At 35.5% G+C, this 19,254-nt stretch overlaps 1 protein-coding gene across 4 annotated transcripts in view; it reads right to left on the bottom strand.

Annotated features, from left to right (window-relative positions):
- The window catches only part of CFTR (CF transmembrane conductance regulator), a 264,214-nt gene that overhangs the window by 89,417 nt on the left and 155,543 nt on the right, over positions 1 to 19,254 (bottom strand). For all 4 annotated transcript variants that reach the window (XM_086396784.1, XM_086396783.1, XM_086396785.1 and 1 more), the window contains exons 12-15: positions 11,544 to 11,638; positions 7,865 to 7,951; positions 5,626 to 6,352; positions 3,594 to 3,722 (exon numbers count right to left, since the gene is read on the bottom strand). In XM_086396784.1, the coding sequence (XP_086252910.1) occupies positions 3,594 to 3,722; positions 5,626 to 6,352; positions 7,865 to 7,951; positions 11,544 to 11,638 (1,038 nt within the window). The remainder of the gene's footprint in view (positions 1 to 3,593; positions 3,723 to 5,625; positions 6,353 to 7,864; positions 7,952 to 11,543; positions 11,639 to 19,254) is intronic.

The raw sequence follows: 19,254 nt of genomic DNA, 5'->3' as shown, positions 1-19,254 counted from the left end.
CAATTTGTTACTCATGTGAGAGTGTCAAGTTACTCAGCCCATATTTTCATTAAAGTATAAAAGGGATTCTTGAAAATTTCATTATATCTCTGCTGTGGATTTGTTCACTTCAAATTAGCTTGAGCTTTATAATGATGATAGATGTTAAGGATATTAGTCAGAATAGCAACTAACATTGCTCACTATGTGCCAAGCCCTACAGTAAGTGCTTTATAATCATCTCTTCACTCACAGAAATGACCTATGAAATGGGTACTATTACAACCTCCGTTTTATAGATGAGGAAACTGAGGCTTAAAAGAGGTTATCTAACTTGTTCGGTGTAAATGGTGTTAAGAACACAGAAATAAAATTCACAGTCAGGTCAGTCTGATTCCAGAGGTGACACTCTGCTGTATTGTACCTCACATCCAGCCTCCATTTGTTTTATTAATGTAAAAATAATAGGAGAGCAAAAGATAAGATATCATCAAAACTCAAAGACCAATTGGAAACCAACACTTTACAGGTAGAGTGGTATATAAAACTTTTGGTATATACCTTTAGATATTTTCCACTACTTGGTCAGGGAAGAGTGATAACATTTTATGTAGACTTCTTAACTGAGGTTAGAAACAGCCTAATAAGACAACAGGAACTTCTCTGGTGGCTCAGTGGTAAAGATCTGCCTGCCAATGCAGGAGATGTGGGTTCAGTCCAGGAGTCAAAAAGATCCCTTCAAGGAGGAAATGACAACCCACTCTAGTATTCTTGCCTGGGAAATCCCATAGACAGAGGAGCCTGGCGGGCTATAGTCCGTGGGGTCGCAAAAGAGTTGGACACGACTTAGTGACTAAACAACAACAAGACAATGACGGAGTTTTAAGCTTGGGTTTGATGTATGCATAGAACTATATGCGCTCAGGAGAGGCAATACTTCACCCAAGTCATATCTCCCCTGAAGGCAACCTGGGTCTTTATGCTGGACTCAGGCTCTGCAGTGGGAGACATCCAGCAGTATCCTCTGAGATTTACCTAGTGTGGTCATACAAGGCTGAATCCAATCCAGATGTGTTTTCTCGTATGCACATAGTGTTCATCTGCTTGTTTTACTTTAACCAACGACCCACATTAAAAAAGTAGAAAATGTTTACAGGAAAAAAAGAAATCTGTATCTTCATCTTATGTTGTTAAATAAGTTTTAGTGAAACTGATCCCAGATTTCCTTATGGGAAGCCATTGACTGGTTTTGAGTTACAATTGCCTCCTTTAGACAATCGAAGGGTATTCTCCATCCTGCCTCAAAGCCACTTTACCACAGACATCCTCTGCCAAGCCTCTTTTAACATTTAAGTGGCTCCTCCTGACCTAGAGAAAAACCTCATCCACCAACCAGATTTGGAAACCTCTTACCTGGTGCTGAACTGGTGATGTACTACCCCCTCTTTTATTTTAACCTAGTGATTTGATGTGTCTCTTTTCCAGGGGCATGGTAAAGAGATCACAGCAGTGGCGTGAAAACAAAAGAATTCTGAAGCAAATGGGTGATCTGAATCTTTGAAAGGCTTGTTTAAAATGGTTGCAAAGCCACTAATATATATTTATTTAATTTTGTGAGGAAGTAGTATTTTAAAGCTGGCGATTCATCATCAGCATATTTAATAAGAGTTAAATGAGTTTAAAATTTAGTACAAATAATTTTCTTTGTTAATTTCAATTCATACAGAGCGTTCTACTTTGAGGTTTTGAATCACTCTATTAAAAACTCTTCATATAGAAGATATGTGCTTAAGTATATTTTATATACTATGTATGAAGTAACAAAATAATTTTATAATATAAAATTACATATATACATATACACTTATATTTATGTATATGTAGTGGGCCTTAGAAAGCATCACTATGAACAAAGCTAGTGGAGGTGATAGAATTCCAGTTCAGCTATTCCAAATCCTGAAAGATGATGCTGTGAAAGTGCTGCACTCAATATGCCAGCACATTTGGAAAACTCAGCAGTGACCACAGGACTAGAAAAGGTCAGTTTTCATTCCAATCCCAAAGAAAGGCAATGCCAAAGAATGCTCAAACTACTGCACAATTGCACTCATCTCACATGCTAGTAAAGTAATGGTGAAAATTCTCCAAGCCAGGCTTCAGCAATATGTGAACCGTGAACTTCCTGATGTTCAAGCTGGTTGTAGAAAAGGCAGAGGAACCAGAGATCAAATTGCCAACATCTGCTGGATCATGGAAAAAGCAAGAGAGTTCCAGAAAAACATCTATTTCTGGTTTATTGACTGTGCCAAAGCCTTTGACTGTGTGGATCACAATCAACTGTGGAAAATTCTGAAAGAGATGGGAATACCAGACCACCTGATCTACCTCTTGAGAAATGTGTATGCAGGTCAAGAAGCAACAGTTAGAACTGGACATGGAACAACAGACTGGTTCCAAATAGGAAAAGGAGTAGGTCAAGGCTGTATATTGTCACCCTGTTTATTTAACTTATATGCAGAGTACATAATGAGAAACGCTGGACTGGAAGAAACACAAACTGGAATCAAGATTGCCAGAAGAAATATCAATAACCTCAGATATGCAGATGACGACCCTTATGGCAGAAAGTGAAGAGGAACTCAAAAGCCTCTTGATGAAAGTGAAAGTGGAGAGTGAAAAAGTTGGCTTAAAGCTCAACATTCAGAAAACGAAGATCATGGCATCCGGTCCCATCACTTCATGGAAAATAGATGGGGAAACAGTGGAAACAGTGTCAGACTTTATTTTTCTGGGCTCCAAAATCACTGCAGATGGTGACTGCAGCCATGAAATTAAAAGACGCTTATTCCTTGGAAGGAAAGTTATGACCAACCTAGATAGCATATTCAAAAGCAGAGACATTACTTTGCCAACAAAGGTCCATCTAGTCAAGGCTATGGTTTTTCCAGGGGTCATGTATGGATGTGAGAGTTGGACTGTGAAGAAGGCTGAGCGCCAAAGGATTGATGCTTTTCAACTGTGGTGTTGGAGAAGACTCTTGAGAGTCCCTTGGACTGCTGGGAGATCCAACCAGTCCATTCTGAAGGAGATCAGCCCTGGGATTTCTTTGGAAGGAATGATGCTAAAGCTGAAACTCCAGTACTTTGGCCACCTCATGCGAAGAGTTGACTAATTGGAAAAGACTTTGATGCTGGGAGGGATTGGGGGCAAGAGGAGAAGGGGACGACAGAGGATGAAATGGCTGGATGGCATCACTGACTCAATGGACATGAGTCTCAGTGAACTCCAGGAGTTGGTGATGGACGGGGAGGCCTGGCGTGCTGCGATTCATGGGGTTGCAAAGAGTCGGACACGACTGAGCGACTGATCTGATCTGATGGAGAAGGAAATGGCAACCCACTCCAGTAGTCTTGCCTGGGAAACCCATGGACAGAGAAGCCTGGCGGGCTACAGTCCACAGGGTTGCAAAATGTCAGGCACAATTAAAGCAACTTAGCACACATGCACACATACAAGTATACATAAGTATACATGTGTGTACATATATAAGTTCTTCCAAACTATTCCCAATTAACTTTAAATCACATTAATATGTTATAATAGAAAATTCTTACCTCAACCAGAAAAACGACTAAGCACCAAATTAGCACAAACATTAAGCTCTTGTGGACAGTAATATATCGAAGGTATGTGTTCCATGTAGTCACTGCTGGTATGTTCTCCACATCATCAAAAAAGCAATCCTGTAAAAAAAAAATCCTGGTTATTACAATGAGGCAATATAATTTCATACAACAATTGTGGTCTTATTTTGAAAGTGAGGAAATAAATATTACTATCTGAAACTAAGTGAATTTCAATGAATATAAACCATTATGAATGACACATGCTATGTCACTTTACAGCCAGTAAAACTGGAGCAAGATAGCTTTTTGTAAAAATGAGAAACACTGCAATTCTTTAAACTGTGAACATAGTATCACTGATAATACAACTGTACTGTTTTTGGACAATTTTACCATCTTAATGCTTAACAGTGTCACACATTTTATCAATAAATGGTACTAGTAAATTGAAGCTTCCCAGAATCCCCTTGATTTAACTCTTTCCTTTGTGGGGGGTGGTCCATGGAAAAATATAGTTTGGAATTTTGCCAGCTCTAGTGGTCTTTCAATAGACCTGAAGGCTGCCTGATGCTTCTACATTCCGTAGTAGCTAGGATTCTCTTTCCCAACTATGACTTAAGTTACATAAATCTAACCCTCAGTCTTCATCTGTTATTTGAGAGCTATAGTTCAATAATTTGAAAGAGAGAAATTCCAGATATTTCAAACGGAAAGGATAGTTTTTTATTACCAACAAAATTTACAGATGAAGTGCTAGAACCTCAGAGAAAAGAACCCTATGAAATCAGAATATGGCACTCTGGTTAGGTATAAAGATTTCTAAAGTCAAATAAACCTGGTTTTGATATTGGACTCTACCATTGCCCTCCTAGGAGCTGCTTGAATTCAGGCAGCTAAACTTTCCTAAAATTTAGTTTTCTTATCTGTAAATGAGGATAATGACAGGTCCCTTCTATTCTATGTCATGGCACTAGAAGCAATCAACAAATACTATTATCAGTCAAAGTGATCATCTTTACCATTCAATTTATAGAATCCAGTTTGAGAAATTCAATCAGATTGATAATTACAACCATACAGATAAATTATCTTTTAGGAAACCTTTTTCAAAATTATAAAACACGAAGTAGGTACTTGAGAGATCACCTATTCTGCTCCCTCATTTAACAAAGAAGAAAACTTTGGCCCTGAGACATTAAATGGCATGCGACTTGCCAAAGTTCACACTACTCTTAATTGATCTAAGCTATTAAACATATCAATTGATTATAACACTATTTCATCCAAGGCACTGAAGAAACTCTTCTAGTAAAACTAAAAAATAAAAACTTCCTCTTTCTACTGCTTCCTATTTTAAGAAAGAAAGCATTTTATTCTTTAGAACTTAATATAAAGTACTTTCTACCTGAAAGTTGGCAGTAGTATATGTTGAATTTCACAAACCTTCTTTAAAAGAAACCTGCCCAGAAATCCTATGTATAAAGCCAATTTAAAAGATGAAAAAGCTCAGGTTTAACTAAGTTCAGGCAAGACTGATGTATAAACCAGAAAATTAGTCCTGCTGAGAGACTAGATGTATATATGCCTTGGAGAGGCTACCTGCATACAGAAACATTTTTTAGGCTCTCAATAACTGAAGCTACTATTTGTTTATGTATTTATTTTCACTCCACCTCTTCCTACAGAGGTTTTAAGGGGGTAATGAAACAGATTTATAATAATTTATAATTTTTCTAATTGATAATAATGATTATTACTGCTTAGAAAAGGAACCAATAATAGCCCTTGCTTTGACTTACATCTTATGGTAAGAGACAAAAGGAAATCACAAGGGGAAATAGTTGATTCCTCTACATTTTGAAGTTGCTTACATAATGTACATACTTTGGACTTTGGGAATCTTAAAAATAAACCTCATCCTAAACTCAAATTTAAGTAACTTTTGCTATTTACTCTGTATTTCATTTCACTCTGTGGACAAAAGAAAAAACCAAACACCACACTGATAATTTATACACACCCTTAAATCTTCTTCATTAATTTCTTCACTTATTTCCAAGCCAGTATCTTGAGATAACCGTCTTGAATATATATCTATTTCGGCTAAGCTTGCCTGAGGAGCCAGTGACATTTTTCGTGTGGATGTCGCTGTCTTTCGATGAATGCTTTGACCTTGGTTCACTGAGGAGCCGGTCATAAGGTTCAGAACGGACTGCCTCCTCCCTCCCAGAAATGTGGGGCCACTGTTGACTGCATTGCTCCGAGGCAGGATCCCCTCTCCAGGTTCAGAATGGGGAACTAAGGATAGTCTTCTCTCTAAAGGCGCATCAGCAGCTCCTTCGATACCATTCATTTGTAATGAAGTCTTTTGTACAACTGAAAATTTCCTTATAGAGTTGATTGAACTGAGAATGGAGTTCTTCCTTTTTTCACCAAACTCTCCAGTCTGTTTAAAAGAAGGCTTTTTCGTTTCATTCCAGGACACAGAAGTATCTCCTTCTAATGAGAAACGCCGTAAAGTCTCAGTTATGATTGAATTTCTTCGTTCTGCAGTAAACTGGTCGAAAGTGTCACATCCCATGAGCTTCGAGCTGAAGTCAGGCCGCTGATTTTGTAATTCAGAAAATGTCCCATAAAAATAGATGCTACCTTCATGTAAAATTAATATTTTGTCAGCTTTCTTTAAGTGCTCCATTTTAGAAGTGACCAAAATCCTAGTTTTGTTAGCCATCAATTTACAGATACAGCTTTAAGAATATAAAAATATATAAATATTAATTTTATAAACATTTTATTACAATAGTATATGTATTATATTTTAACACTTTATTAATGTACTCCTGTATATTACTTCTATTATAAAATGTTATTATTACACTTAAATAATTCTAAAAGTAAATATTCAATAGTAATTAAGTTGGTACTTCTTGATTAATTATGTAATGAAATATTGTGTTATTTAATTATTATAGTATGCTACACCATAAAGTTAAGTGTTAATAGACCTAAAATGAAATTAAATACCAGACATTAAATAAACATTTGACTTTGAACAAACTAGTTACCCTTTGGGCTGTGGTTGATTCATCTAGAAAATGAGAGAATCGGATGACCTTTAAGATTCCTTAGCGGCTATATTTCTACATGCCTTCTAAAATGTCAGAACTTTCTTGTTCTTTAAGTTTTCTGCTCCTTTTCTTTTATATTTTAAGTTGATCACTAATTTAGACCTCAAAGTTTATACTGTAAGCAGGACCTAACACATCATAAAGTAACTATATGCCAGTAAAAAGTTAATTTTAAAAACCTTAAGACTAATTTACTTGTTAAAAACACAACAATAACCTGAGAATTGTATAAGAAATCTGAACTTCCTCCAACAAAATTTCCGTCTAGTGTAGAATTAAATCCTGACTAGAACCATCTAAGGAAGACCAATTTCTTTTAGGCATTAAAACATTATATATTTTATAGAAAGAGCCATAATTCTAGACTACACTTTAACATACTAATACAACTAGCAAAGTTTATATAGGTAAGAAGGTATTTATAATTACAGAATTGTAAAAATAGTATCACAGATATTAAATTTAACCAAATTCTAGGAAAGGTGCTTCTAGGAATAATGTGGTAATTTAATACACACATACATCTACATCCTTACTGATTAAACTACTTCATAGTCTACAAAATCATTTTGATACCTTAAAATCAAGTCATATAGCCAACTGTTCCTCTTAGAAACTTCACATACATTGAGCCCTAATGGGAGCTCCAAGAAAACGTACACCCAAGCTCTGTATGACTGAGAAAGAGGTTCTGAAGGAGGTATTGAGGTAGACGAATAATTAGAGCATTCACCTATATTAAAACATCAAAACATTCAACTTCTTTGGTTCCTTAAGACGTTTACTATCTAAGGAGTAAAATACACTAAAAAGTAAATTAAAAAAATTGAGTAAAATAATCAATTAAAATAATATAAGCTGTGTCACAAGACAGTAATACTATCAAAACTCCATAGACAGTGACAGTTAAAGTACCAGCGATGGGAGACATTGGTTCAGCATAAGGTGGACAGAAAAGTGAAGTGATCTTGACCATGGAGGGAAGATCAGATTTAAGCAGCTAAATTACATAATGCCACACTGAGTCACAGTGGTGGACCTATTTCTCAAAGAATAATATGTAGCCTATGGTGGTATAGTCATTCTTTCTTGTCTCTTAGAATGAGTATTATAAATTATTCAAGAACATACCTTTCAAATATTTCTTTCTCTGTTAAAACATCTAGATATCCAAAAGGAGAGTCTAATAGGTACAAATCAGCATCTTTGTATACTGCTCTAAAAAAGAAAAAGAAAATCAAATTAGATTCCTTCAATATTTACCATTTCATTTGGTGTAGATGATTCTAAATAAATTTAAAAAGATAAGTCACATAGGATTTTTACAATTTTGCACAATACTCCAAAAACTTCTGAGGTCATTTTGCTAAGTGTAAGTGACATACACTTGCAAAAGTTACAAACTAAATCACACCATACATACAATTTTAAATATTGCCTTAAAAAAGAAAAAGGAAGAAAGAAAACCTTTCAACAATAGTACCTATTTTCAGCAAGCACTATGCTACATGCTGGGAATATAATGGTAAAAATTACACAAGCCCTATTCTCAGCAATTTTGCATTTTGGTGGGGAAACAAGGAAAAGAGAATGTTTCAATCCTGTAAAGTGTCAGAGACAGCAACTAAATCTCAGCACTTAAGTGAAATTATTTTTTTATTTTTTTCACTGTTGACTGTTACCAATAAACCGATAGCAGTACTGTTACAACTGTATGATTGATATTGCTCTTTGCTCATTATAGTCCTAATTTAAGGACCATACTCATAAAAGTTCCACAAAAGTGCAGGATGCAAAATTTGTGGTAACAATGTATACCCATATTATTTTATATTCTAAGTTAAAAAATAAAATTTTATGAGCAAGTAAAATCTTCATTAAGTTCATCTTAGGGCAGTAATAAAATGAAGATATGGTCCCATACGAATGTAAATGAGGTAATTTCTTCAGAACATCTAAATTTCTCAGCTGCGGTTGTGAGTAACCCTATACCTATACCAACCACATACAACTCAATGTTTACATGTAATTCTGAAAAAAAGAAACTATGTTTAGTCAGCAGGTAACTAAGAGAAATAAAATAATTAAAAACAGAAATAGCAAAAAGTCAAAGCAAAATCTAGAAGGACATTTGCAATGTAAATTATCTTTGAAAACAACATTCAGGAATTAGATAAAAGACCCCCAACAAAATGTACCCTCAAGAGCTTTCTTCCCATACTCAATTCTTCTCTCTCTCTCCTTCACATTTATGACCAGGTGCTCAATCACTTCAATCGTGTCCAACTCCCCGCGGACCTTAGCCTGCCAGGCCTCTCTGTCCATGGGATTCTCCAGGCAAGAATACTGGAGTGGGTTGCCATTTCCTTCTCCAGGGAATATTCCCGACCCAGGGATCAAACCCAGGTCTCCTGAGTCTCCTGCATTGCAAGCAGATTCTTTATCTGCTGAGCCACCAGGGAAGCCCCATTTATGACCACAGTTTCTCAAAAGATTAGAAATAATATACGCATCATCCAAAACTGATCAACACATGACACATTCAGATCAGAAGAGCAATGAACAACGATTTTCTTTAATACAGCAAACCATATTTTATAATATATAAATATATATATATATATAAAATATATATATATAAATATATATAATATAATAAACCTGAATCTTCAACTGGTAAATACAGACTTAATTTTATGCTAAGGTTTGAAGCCGTATAGCATGTTATCCTAAATTTGAAATGAAATATTTAAGACAGTCTTACTTTGGCTCACAGATTAATCAACTTTCCTTTACTTAGAAGCCATTATTTTGTTTGTGAATTACTCATATCTATATATGGGCTATATAGATATATTGGGCTTCCCTGGTGGCTCAGTCGGTAAAGAATCTACCTGCCAATGTAGGAGACACTGGTTCAACCCCTGGATGGGAACGATCCCCTGGAGGAGTAAATGGCAACTCACTCCAGCATTCTTGCACGGAGAATCCCATGTACAGAAGAGTCTGGTGGGCTACAGTCCATGGGTTGCAAAAGAGTTGGACATGACTTAGCAACTACACAACATCATTGATTTATTACTTGACATTGTAATCCCAAAGTTGATTCACGGTTTAGTGTTAAGTCAAGATGACCTGATTCAAACTGTAACTCTACCATTTCCCAGTGTGGCTTTTGGCAAGTTAAGATCTAACCACCTCAATTACCTCATGATCTCTTCCATAAAAAGTGGGGAGAACAATTCTTTTTTGGCAGACTGATATGTGGATTAAGTAAAATTACACATGTACTCACGCACACCCCGCCCAGAATAGTACTAGGCAATTATAGGTGCTCAGTGAGTAAGTTTCCTGTCCCAGCTTTTGGAAACATGAGAAAATAAGGGGGATAAAGGCCAAAATATCAGTAAGTCATTGTGATTTCTTGTTAATAACTTCAGCAACACAGTAAGAAGAATTTTATTCAAATAAACCTGGAGGAACATTTAATATCCCACATCATCAATATTTTTTTAAACTGAATGTTACATTTTAACCACAAATTAACTTATACACACACACACACACACACACACACACTTCTCTTTGACAGCTCAAAATGCTTAGACCAAGAATGTCTCTACTAAGAGACCACCATACCCCGCACAATATTAGATATGCTTGTCCCATTTGTTTTTCTTTGAAGATTACAGACCTTAAGCTTAAGTACATCATCTGCCTTGCTATTTCTGTTGTGAGATTAATTAGTTATGTTGAAAATTTTGAAAATTTATGTTTATCTAAGATGGGGAAACAGTGGAAACAATGGCTGACTTTATTTTTCTGGGCTCCAAAATCACCGCAGATGGTGACTGCAGCCATGAAATTAAAAGATGCTTATTCCTTGGAAGGAAAGTTATGACCAACCTAGACAGCATATTAAAAAGCAGAGATATTACTTTGTCAACAAAGGTCCGTCTAGTCAAGGCTATGGTTTTTCCAGTGGTCATGTATGGATGTGAGAGTTGGACTGTGAAGAAAGCCGAGCGCCGAAGAATTGATGCTTATGAACTGTGGTGTTGGAGAAGACTTTGAGAGTCCCTTGGACTGCAAGGAGATGCAACCAGTCCATTCTAAAGGAGATCAGTCCTGGGTGTTCATTGGAAGGACTGATGTTAAAGCTGAAACTCCAGTACTTTGGCCACCTGATGCGAAGAGCTGACTCATTTGATAAGACCCTGATGCTGGGAAAGACTGAAGGCAGGAGGGGAAGGTGACGACAGAGGATGAGATGGTTGGATGACATCACGGACTCAATGGACATGGGTTTGGGTGGACTCTGGGAGTTGGTGATGGACACGGAGGCCTGGCGTGCTGCAGTTCATGGGGTCACAAAGAGTCAGACACGACTGAGCGACTGAACTGAACTGAACTGAAACCAAGAAACAAAACCAGAAGCCTAAAGCAGATGTGCACATTTTGGGATAGGGTGAGCAGGCAACTGTCTGAAAGACTAAATAAAAGTATACATATTCTCTTCCCTGTGCTAGGCAGAATATTAGGGTTTTCCATTTGTAGGGAATCATAAAGCAAACAAACATATACACACTAACAAAAGGGTATGCATTTTAAAAAAGCCATGAGCTTTATCAGATATAAATATTATATCATTATCTATAGTTCCGAAAGGTTAGTCTTAACCTGCTAGCTATAAGATCCTGGGCATTTTTTCAATTACAGAAAGAGGATATAAAGAAACAGAGAACTATCTATAATGTTTTACACTCATTTATACAACAAATGCTTGCTGAACCCATAGGCAGATATTCACCTTGCTAAAGAAATTCTCGCTCGCTGACCTCCACTCAGTGTGATTCCACCTTCTCCGAGAACTACGTTGTCTTTCTCTGCAAACTTGGAGATGTCCTATTATCAAAAATAGAAAGTTAGGAAAAAAAGAAAAACACAGAAAGTTAGGAATTGTCAGAATGTCAGATCTGAATTTAAAAGGTACATTTTCCTTCAAATATAATCATGTATCAGACTTCCACTTTAACCACAGCAGAAACTGTGAACACCGCATCTCAGCTATTTCAAATGCATTTCAGTTGGTCAAAACATTGCTGAAATTTCGTAAAGTTTTTCTTTAATATTCCAATTGCTATTTATGATCATTAAATAAGAACTGGAAAATATAAAAAGTAAAGCATATGTAAATCTATGATATGTAAAGATGTGCCATCCACTGACCATTACAAAAACCCAGTGCTATTAACATGCTAATATGCACTTTCTTCCAATTTAAACCCACTCTTTTAAAAGGAAATCTCCAAAGATGAATAAACCTCCTAATAAGGAAACAAAAAGAATATCATTTACATCTCCCTGCAGTATCTAAGCATACTCAGTGGGTGACCATAAGTACAAGGCACCTCCCTTCCACACCTCTCTCACCTACTCCCCCCTGAAACAACACAGCTTTCTTTCTCATCCATCCTCCCATCTCATCCTTCTGTCCTCTCCCCATCTACTCTGCCCCTCCTGTCACCTTCCTGCCACATGTGTCCTTTCTTCAGTTCATGAGATTTTCTGTGGCAACAACCACGCTAGACATTCTAAAAGATTAGAATTTATAAGAAATTGTGTTCAAATTGCTATCATTGTAAGCCTAACTCAGAAGATAAGCCATAATTCTGGAGAAAGCTAGGAAACATCCCAAAGAATCAATTAACCATTTTAAGACAAAACAATACATAATTAATTGGCAAATTAATTCTTCTGAATATAGAAGTATTATAAAGTAGGTAGAAAATGCTAGAAGGCTTTCTGGAATAGATGAGGTTTGCCCTGAGACTTGAGAATGAGAAGAGTCAGGTGAATAGTATTCAGGTGCTCAGTGGTAAAGAATCTGCTTGCCAATACAAGAGACACAAGTTCGATCCCAGATTGGGAAGATCCCCTAAAGAAGAAAATGGTAATCCACTTCAGTATTCTTGCCTGGGAAATCCCATGGACAGAGGAGCCTGGCAGGTTACAGTCCAGGGCTGCAAAAGAGTTGAATACGACTTAGCAACTAACCAACAACAACAATTCTTTAGTTTAAAACAAGGTCTTTGCCTTTTATTTTCTCATCCCCATATAAAATCTCTTTTCTTTTGTTACTACCTTCCTCTCTCTTAAAAATACTCTTCCATTTAAGTTTTCTTTTTTCTTTCACAACCCAGAAGTAGTTCATCTGTTCTCCTTGATCTGACACTAGCATTATCTATATTTAAACTGCCAAAATGGTTACTTTTATTGTTTCTGTTATATACCACATGAAAGTTAAATAGAACTTCATATACAGCTATAAATTTATAGCTGGTAAATTAGTAATCATTTATATTATGAACTAGCTTGCAGCTCCTATAGGCTGAAACCATGCCAGCCACTGCCTCCAAGGAACTGCTGTTGTCAATACTCTTGACCTAAGAGGACCAAACATGATTTTTTTTTTTAATGTGGTAAAAAAAAAAAACAAACAAACACTGACATGTAAGAGAAGATACAGCAGGACCCAGGGGAGCTGGCTACTCAGGCACTGGAGGAGACCAATGAGACCCATATAGCACTGCAGAGAAGAGGACCTTCCATAGTTAAAGACCCAGGAAAACAAGTGCTTGATTTCTTTCTACTGGACCAAATTGTTTTGGTTCAACTTATGAACCAGACCACATACCTATGATTCCATCCAAATAACAAGGATTGCAGCTAAATTCCACACCCCTGTTTTAAATCTCAGTCTTGCTGAAGGAGCACACCCAGGAGCACCTCTATCTTGAAGCCTTACCTGAGCTGTTCTACACAGCACATCCTCTGCCCTCGATCTAGAGCAACTGGTAAATCAACTCACAGGTGTATTTCTTCTCTACTGTACTGTCTTTCCCTTACCCATATTCCATTCCCTTTTAGAAAATTAAATATTTTAGAGGAAAAAAATGGATACTTTTTTGTATATGAATAAATTGAGTGTAGGCTTTTGTAAAGGAGACACATTTTCTAACACAATATGAAAAAACCAGAGGTTGCCAAAATTATTGGAGCTTATTTTTTTTCTCCAAATTTGAATTCAATACAGTTTTAGTTAAATCAGATAAATTTTCTAATTTTTAAAATTTAGAAATATCAGTAGTTATCTTGATGGTATGATTATAACACAGTTATAGATTTGGAGGGTGCAGAATCCTAGCCCAGTGCAACAATTTAACAAAGATTTGTGGAATGAAGGAAGAAAAGAGGAGAGAATGGAGGAAGGGAAGGTAAACAAATATTAAGCTACAAAGAAAGAGGTATATATAAGAAAAAGAAAATGAAGAAAGGTGTACAGCCTAGAGAAAGAAAGAAAATGGGGATAAGAATAATTGTCAGAAGCAGCATATATCAGTAGGAAAAAGCAGGAAGATAGTGGCAGTATAGAGACAAGAAAAATGAAGGGGAAGATAGGAAATGACAGAAGACAAGGAACCAGAGTTGACACTTCAGCAAATATCCCTGGTGAATTCGAATGTGCAAAGAATACAAATGCAATTTATTACAATAATTTTCTTAAGACAATATATAAGAGATTGTTTCAGCCAAATATCTCTCACAGGAGCCGGTAATACTCATCCTTTCAACAAGCTAAGGAAATAGGAGGGAGAAGGAAACTAAAAAATCTCTTCCTTCTTTCCTACATGAACAGGCTGAAATATAACACTAGAGAAAGAAATCAGAAGATCCTCAAGTGAGCTCAAGCTTTTTACACTCAGACTGAATGGAATATCATCAAATTCCTCCAAAAAAGACCAGAAATAGCATTTCCTTTGAGTATCACTCCTCAAATCCTGACTTGGAGCTGGTCCAGGGAAAGGAGAAAATGCATTAAGAAAATGAAGATTCAAGGAAGGAACTGCTTGAATGGTTTCTCAGTACCAAGTTAATCTATTTCAACTATAATACAAGCTACTGTTTCCTTTTTATTTTCAGAACAGTATCAAATTTTAAGCTCCTATGACAATGAACTCTGCCCTGTGCCTGGGATGCTCAGCACTCTCAGTCAGTAAGCTATGCCAGCATCCCTGGGATGCCCAGGCCTGCCTGGAATGATGCCTGGTGAGTCAGTCACCTTCTTTGGCCTGGCTTAGACAGAATGGGATTTCTCAGTGTGAAACTTCCACTCATACTTGGGAGAATTTCCAGGTTGGGTGCATTCTTGGAAAATGCCATGAAGAATTGAATCTAAGCATCCTTGCCCCCCAGGTCACTAGTGAGCTGAAATCTGAATGATTTGTGGTACCCATTTAGAAAGCAGTTGGGATGTCATGTAAACCATGCTAGAGGTGACTGTTCAATAAAGAACAAAGCTGGAATACTCAACTGGATGGCATGGGACCCAGGATTTGAACCCTGGTCTATAAGCTATTATGAAATCTCAGTTACTTAAAAGCTTTGTAATTTAATTCTCTTAAGCATAACCTGGGTGCAATTATAGCCCATCTTTTATAAAGGTGCCCAGTATGAGAATTAGAAATATGGTATATACAAAGAAATTCAATAAATATAAATAAAAGAGATGAAATGTGCCGATCTAAATGGAATATTTTTAATTCTAAAATAAAGCTTAAAACAAAATAGAAAATATGAATGGCAACATTGACCACAGAACACAGAGACCTATTTTCCAGCTGTTTCCGTTAATAACTAGATAAGTAGCTTTGGGCAAGTCTCTTCTGGGCTTCAGTTCTCCATCTATAAAAGGGGATAATAGTACCTTCCCTTAACAGGGTCAAAAATTTGACGTAATTTAATATAAAGAGCTTGGTCCATAAATCACACTCAAACATTGGTGATGTACAGTTTTAGAATGAGATGTTTACCAATGATTTGTATACATCATTCATTTCCATTTGGCCTTGAATAAAATGTTCACCTGATGTAATACTATGCCCCACTCTCCTACTAAAGGAAAAGCAAATTCTAATTAGTCTGAAAATATAGCCTTTATTCATATTATCATAAAAAATGTACAAGGGATAATGCAGGGGGAAAGAATTGGACTGAGAATTGGAAGTCCTATGCTCAAGTCCTAACTTTGTATGTCTTCACCAAGTGTACTTTGGTTGAGGTTGCTATGTACACATATTTTGAAACTTACAGTTCAAGGTTCTTAAGAGTGACACCATATTCTTAAGAGTGACACCAGATTAGATCTAGATACTTTCCAAATGCTACCACTTTGAAGATGGCTGTTTAATTTTATTTAACATTTTGTTGTTGTTGTTCAGTCGCTAAGTTATATCCAATTCCCTCACGACCATATGGACTATATAGTCTGCCAGGCTCTTCTGTCCATGGGATTTCTCAGGCAAGAATACTGGAGCAGCTTGCCATTTCCTTCTCCAGGGGATCTATCCATGCTATATTGTGCTCTGATAGTTTTATTCATTGTATTATCTCCTCAATATAAAATAATCAAGGGGGGCTTAGGGAAGGCCAATTCTTTACCTTCTATTTTCCAAGAAATGTTTTCACACTTTTAGGATGATTCTGTAGTATTTGATTTGAAATTTCCACTATCATATGTTTTTAGCAGTACAAATAAACAAGAAGACTATTTTTAAATCCCTACATTTTTCTGCTAATTAAGATACTACTGAATGAACACCTAGTTAGACAAATAAATACTTTAGTAATCAACACTACAGTAACCTTCTTCATGAGTCAACATAAGAATTCTATAAGAAAATAGATGGACACAAGCTGCTTTCAAGGAAGCTCTGTGCTCAAATTCACTTCTCCAAATTTTTTTCCAGTCTGGACTAGACTGGACTGGAAGTATAAGATTTTGTATTTCAAATTATATAGTTCTATCAAATGTTCTATGACCTTCCCTGGCATTTAATACCAAAAAAGAAAACACACACACACACACTCTAATAAAACCGTTGTACATAAATCATTGAGATTTTGTGATTTTTATTTCTATAAGATATATTCTTATTAGTAGGATAGCTTGGCCATTGGTATGTCTTCTTTCTTTTTAAGAGAGGCTGTTGCCAGAATCCTTACCAAACCACATTTAAAAGTTAGACTTCCAAAGTTGCAGTTTTCCCAGCAAGATCTGAGAGTTCCCTTTTCCTCAAATCATCACCTACAATAGCTATTATATTTATACAAGGTATGAGATAAGCATCTAGTCTTATTTTCTTTTACTATTATAGTAAACATGATTTATTAAATAAATGATGTTTCCAATTAATTTACATATCATCTATCATCATCTCACATTTCCAAAGATCTGCTTCAGGATTATTTGGTTCCTTCTATTTCTACAATAATATTCTGCTGAGTTTTTGGTGTTTAGGTGTTTTAATGGCTTTAAGTAAGATTTAATACCTGACAAAGCACAATCCTTCTTCATAAACTGTGGTCTCTTTTTGCTCAGTCTCCTATATAACAATATTAACAATAAAAACAATGTAAGTAAGAATGCTAATAAGAGCTAATATATATTGAGTGTTTACTAGGTAACAGGTACCATTTTAAGTCCTTTATGAGTGTTAACTTTTTTAATGCTCATCACAATTCTATCCCTCTTATAAACATGAGAAAATTCAAAGTTAGAAAAGGTAAATGTCATTCCAAAGATAACACAGCCAAAAAACAACAGAGGCAGGATTCAAACTAAGGCAATTTGTCTACAAAGCGTGGACTCTAAACTCCTTTTGGTATTTCCTCCCACATGAAATATACTTTAGTAAAATTCTGAAAACAATCTTATTCAGATGTATTTGCAGTTTCATTAAATATAAACATAAGTTTGAGTGCAATTTGCATCTTAGAATGCTGCTGGTGCTACTCAGTCGCTTCAGTCGTGTCTGACTCTGTGTGACCTACAGACCGGAGCCCACCAGGCTCATCTGTCCGTGGGAGTCTCCAGGCAAGAACAGTGGAGTGGGTTGCCATGCACTCACTCCTCAGGGGATCTTCCCAACCCAGGGCTCGAACTCACAGCTCTTCTGTCTCCTGTACTCTCGGGGCCGGGCAGGGGGTTGGGGGGGTTTCTCACCACTAGCATCACCTGAGAAGACCCTCTTAGGATGCTAACTCTTATTAAAAATCATGATCTTTCCATTAATTCAGTTCTTGCTTTGGATCTTTCAATAAGATTTTCTGATCTTCTATATACATGTTCTGTATATTTCCTATCAGATTTATCCTTAAGTATTTTATCATTTTCTACTAGTGTGAACTGAAGAGCTTTTTATTTCCATTTCTAGATTGTTATTGCTAACATAGAGAAGAGCTAATTATTTTTATATGTTTATCTACTATTCAGCCATCTTATCATATTCCTTTATCAATCTGGCAGAGTTTTGCTCTCTGCTTCTGCTAGAATCTCTTGGGGGTTTTTTAGGTGAACTTTTTTTTTTTCAGAAACATGTAACGTTCTTTTTTTAAGACAAACAATTAAATTTTACCATTTAAAATAATGCTTACTTTGGAATGTTTGGTTAAAAAAGTTACGAAGTTTTTTAAAATGAAGTTTTCTTCTATTCTTACTTTGAATTTTTATTACAAATCACTGCTAAATTTATGTAAGATTCTTTTAGCATCCACTGACCTTGTTACATGGTTTTTGTTCATTGTCAATATACAAATTATTAATATATCATATTTATAAATTGTTTATATTGAAGCACTCATATTTCTATTCATGAATCTTGCTTGATCATCTTTTCATACCATGCTGAATCCTATTTATTAATACTTCATTTAATAGTATTTTATTTAAATATCTATATTCCTAAGTATGATTAACTGCAGTTTTCTTTTTTATATAACTTTTCAGATTTTGATACAAATAATCTTCTCGCTTTAGAAAATGAAGAGTTTTTCATTTTTGTCTATAATTTGGTATAGTTTAAATAATATAGGAAGTTATGCTATTAAAGGTGAAATATAATCCAGCTATGCAATTTTCTACTGATAGTGTCTTTTTAAGTAATACACATTGAACTATCTTTACAGTGATAATCTGTCTATTCAAGTTTTTTTGTTTCTTTTTTCAATTTTGATCATTTGTATTTCCTTAGTAAATCATCCAGTTCCTCTAAGTTTTAAATCTGTTTCAACAGAATTGCACTAACTTTTAATAATAATTTTAATCTTGCTCATATTTTTGCTAAAGCTTCTTTGTTATTCCTAATATTGTAAGTCTTTTCTTGACTACAAACAAGGATAGATTCAACAATTTTATTGATCTTTTCAAAGAACTGGCTTTAGGAATTATATTGTCTTTCATTTCTCTGTTGGTTTTCTCCTTCATTAAATTAAAATTTGATCATTACTTACTCCATTATAACTTTTTATTTAGTTCCTTCTTTAAAATTCTCAAGAAAAATATAAATGTTGTATATTTTTAGCCTTGTTTCTTAATAATAAAGGTATTTAGAGCTAAAAATCTTCTGAGTGCAGTCATGTTCTACAGATTGTTATATGAAGCTTTCTAGGTTTCAAATAAT

This window comes from Bos grunniens, chromosome 4 (assembly GCF_055505025.1).
Source record: "Bos grunniens cultivar Pamir isolate PY7600 chromosome 4, Bosgru_T2T1.0, whole genome shotgun sequence".
NCBI lineage: Eukaryota > Metazoa > Chordata > Mammalia > Artiodactyla > Bovidae > Bos > Bos grunniens.
Note: the sequence above shows the minus strand (reverse complement) of the source record. Positions and strands in the feature narration are given on the sequence as shown.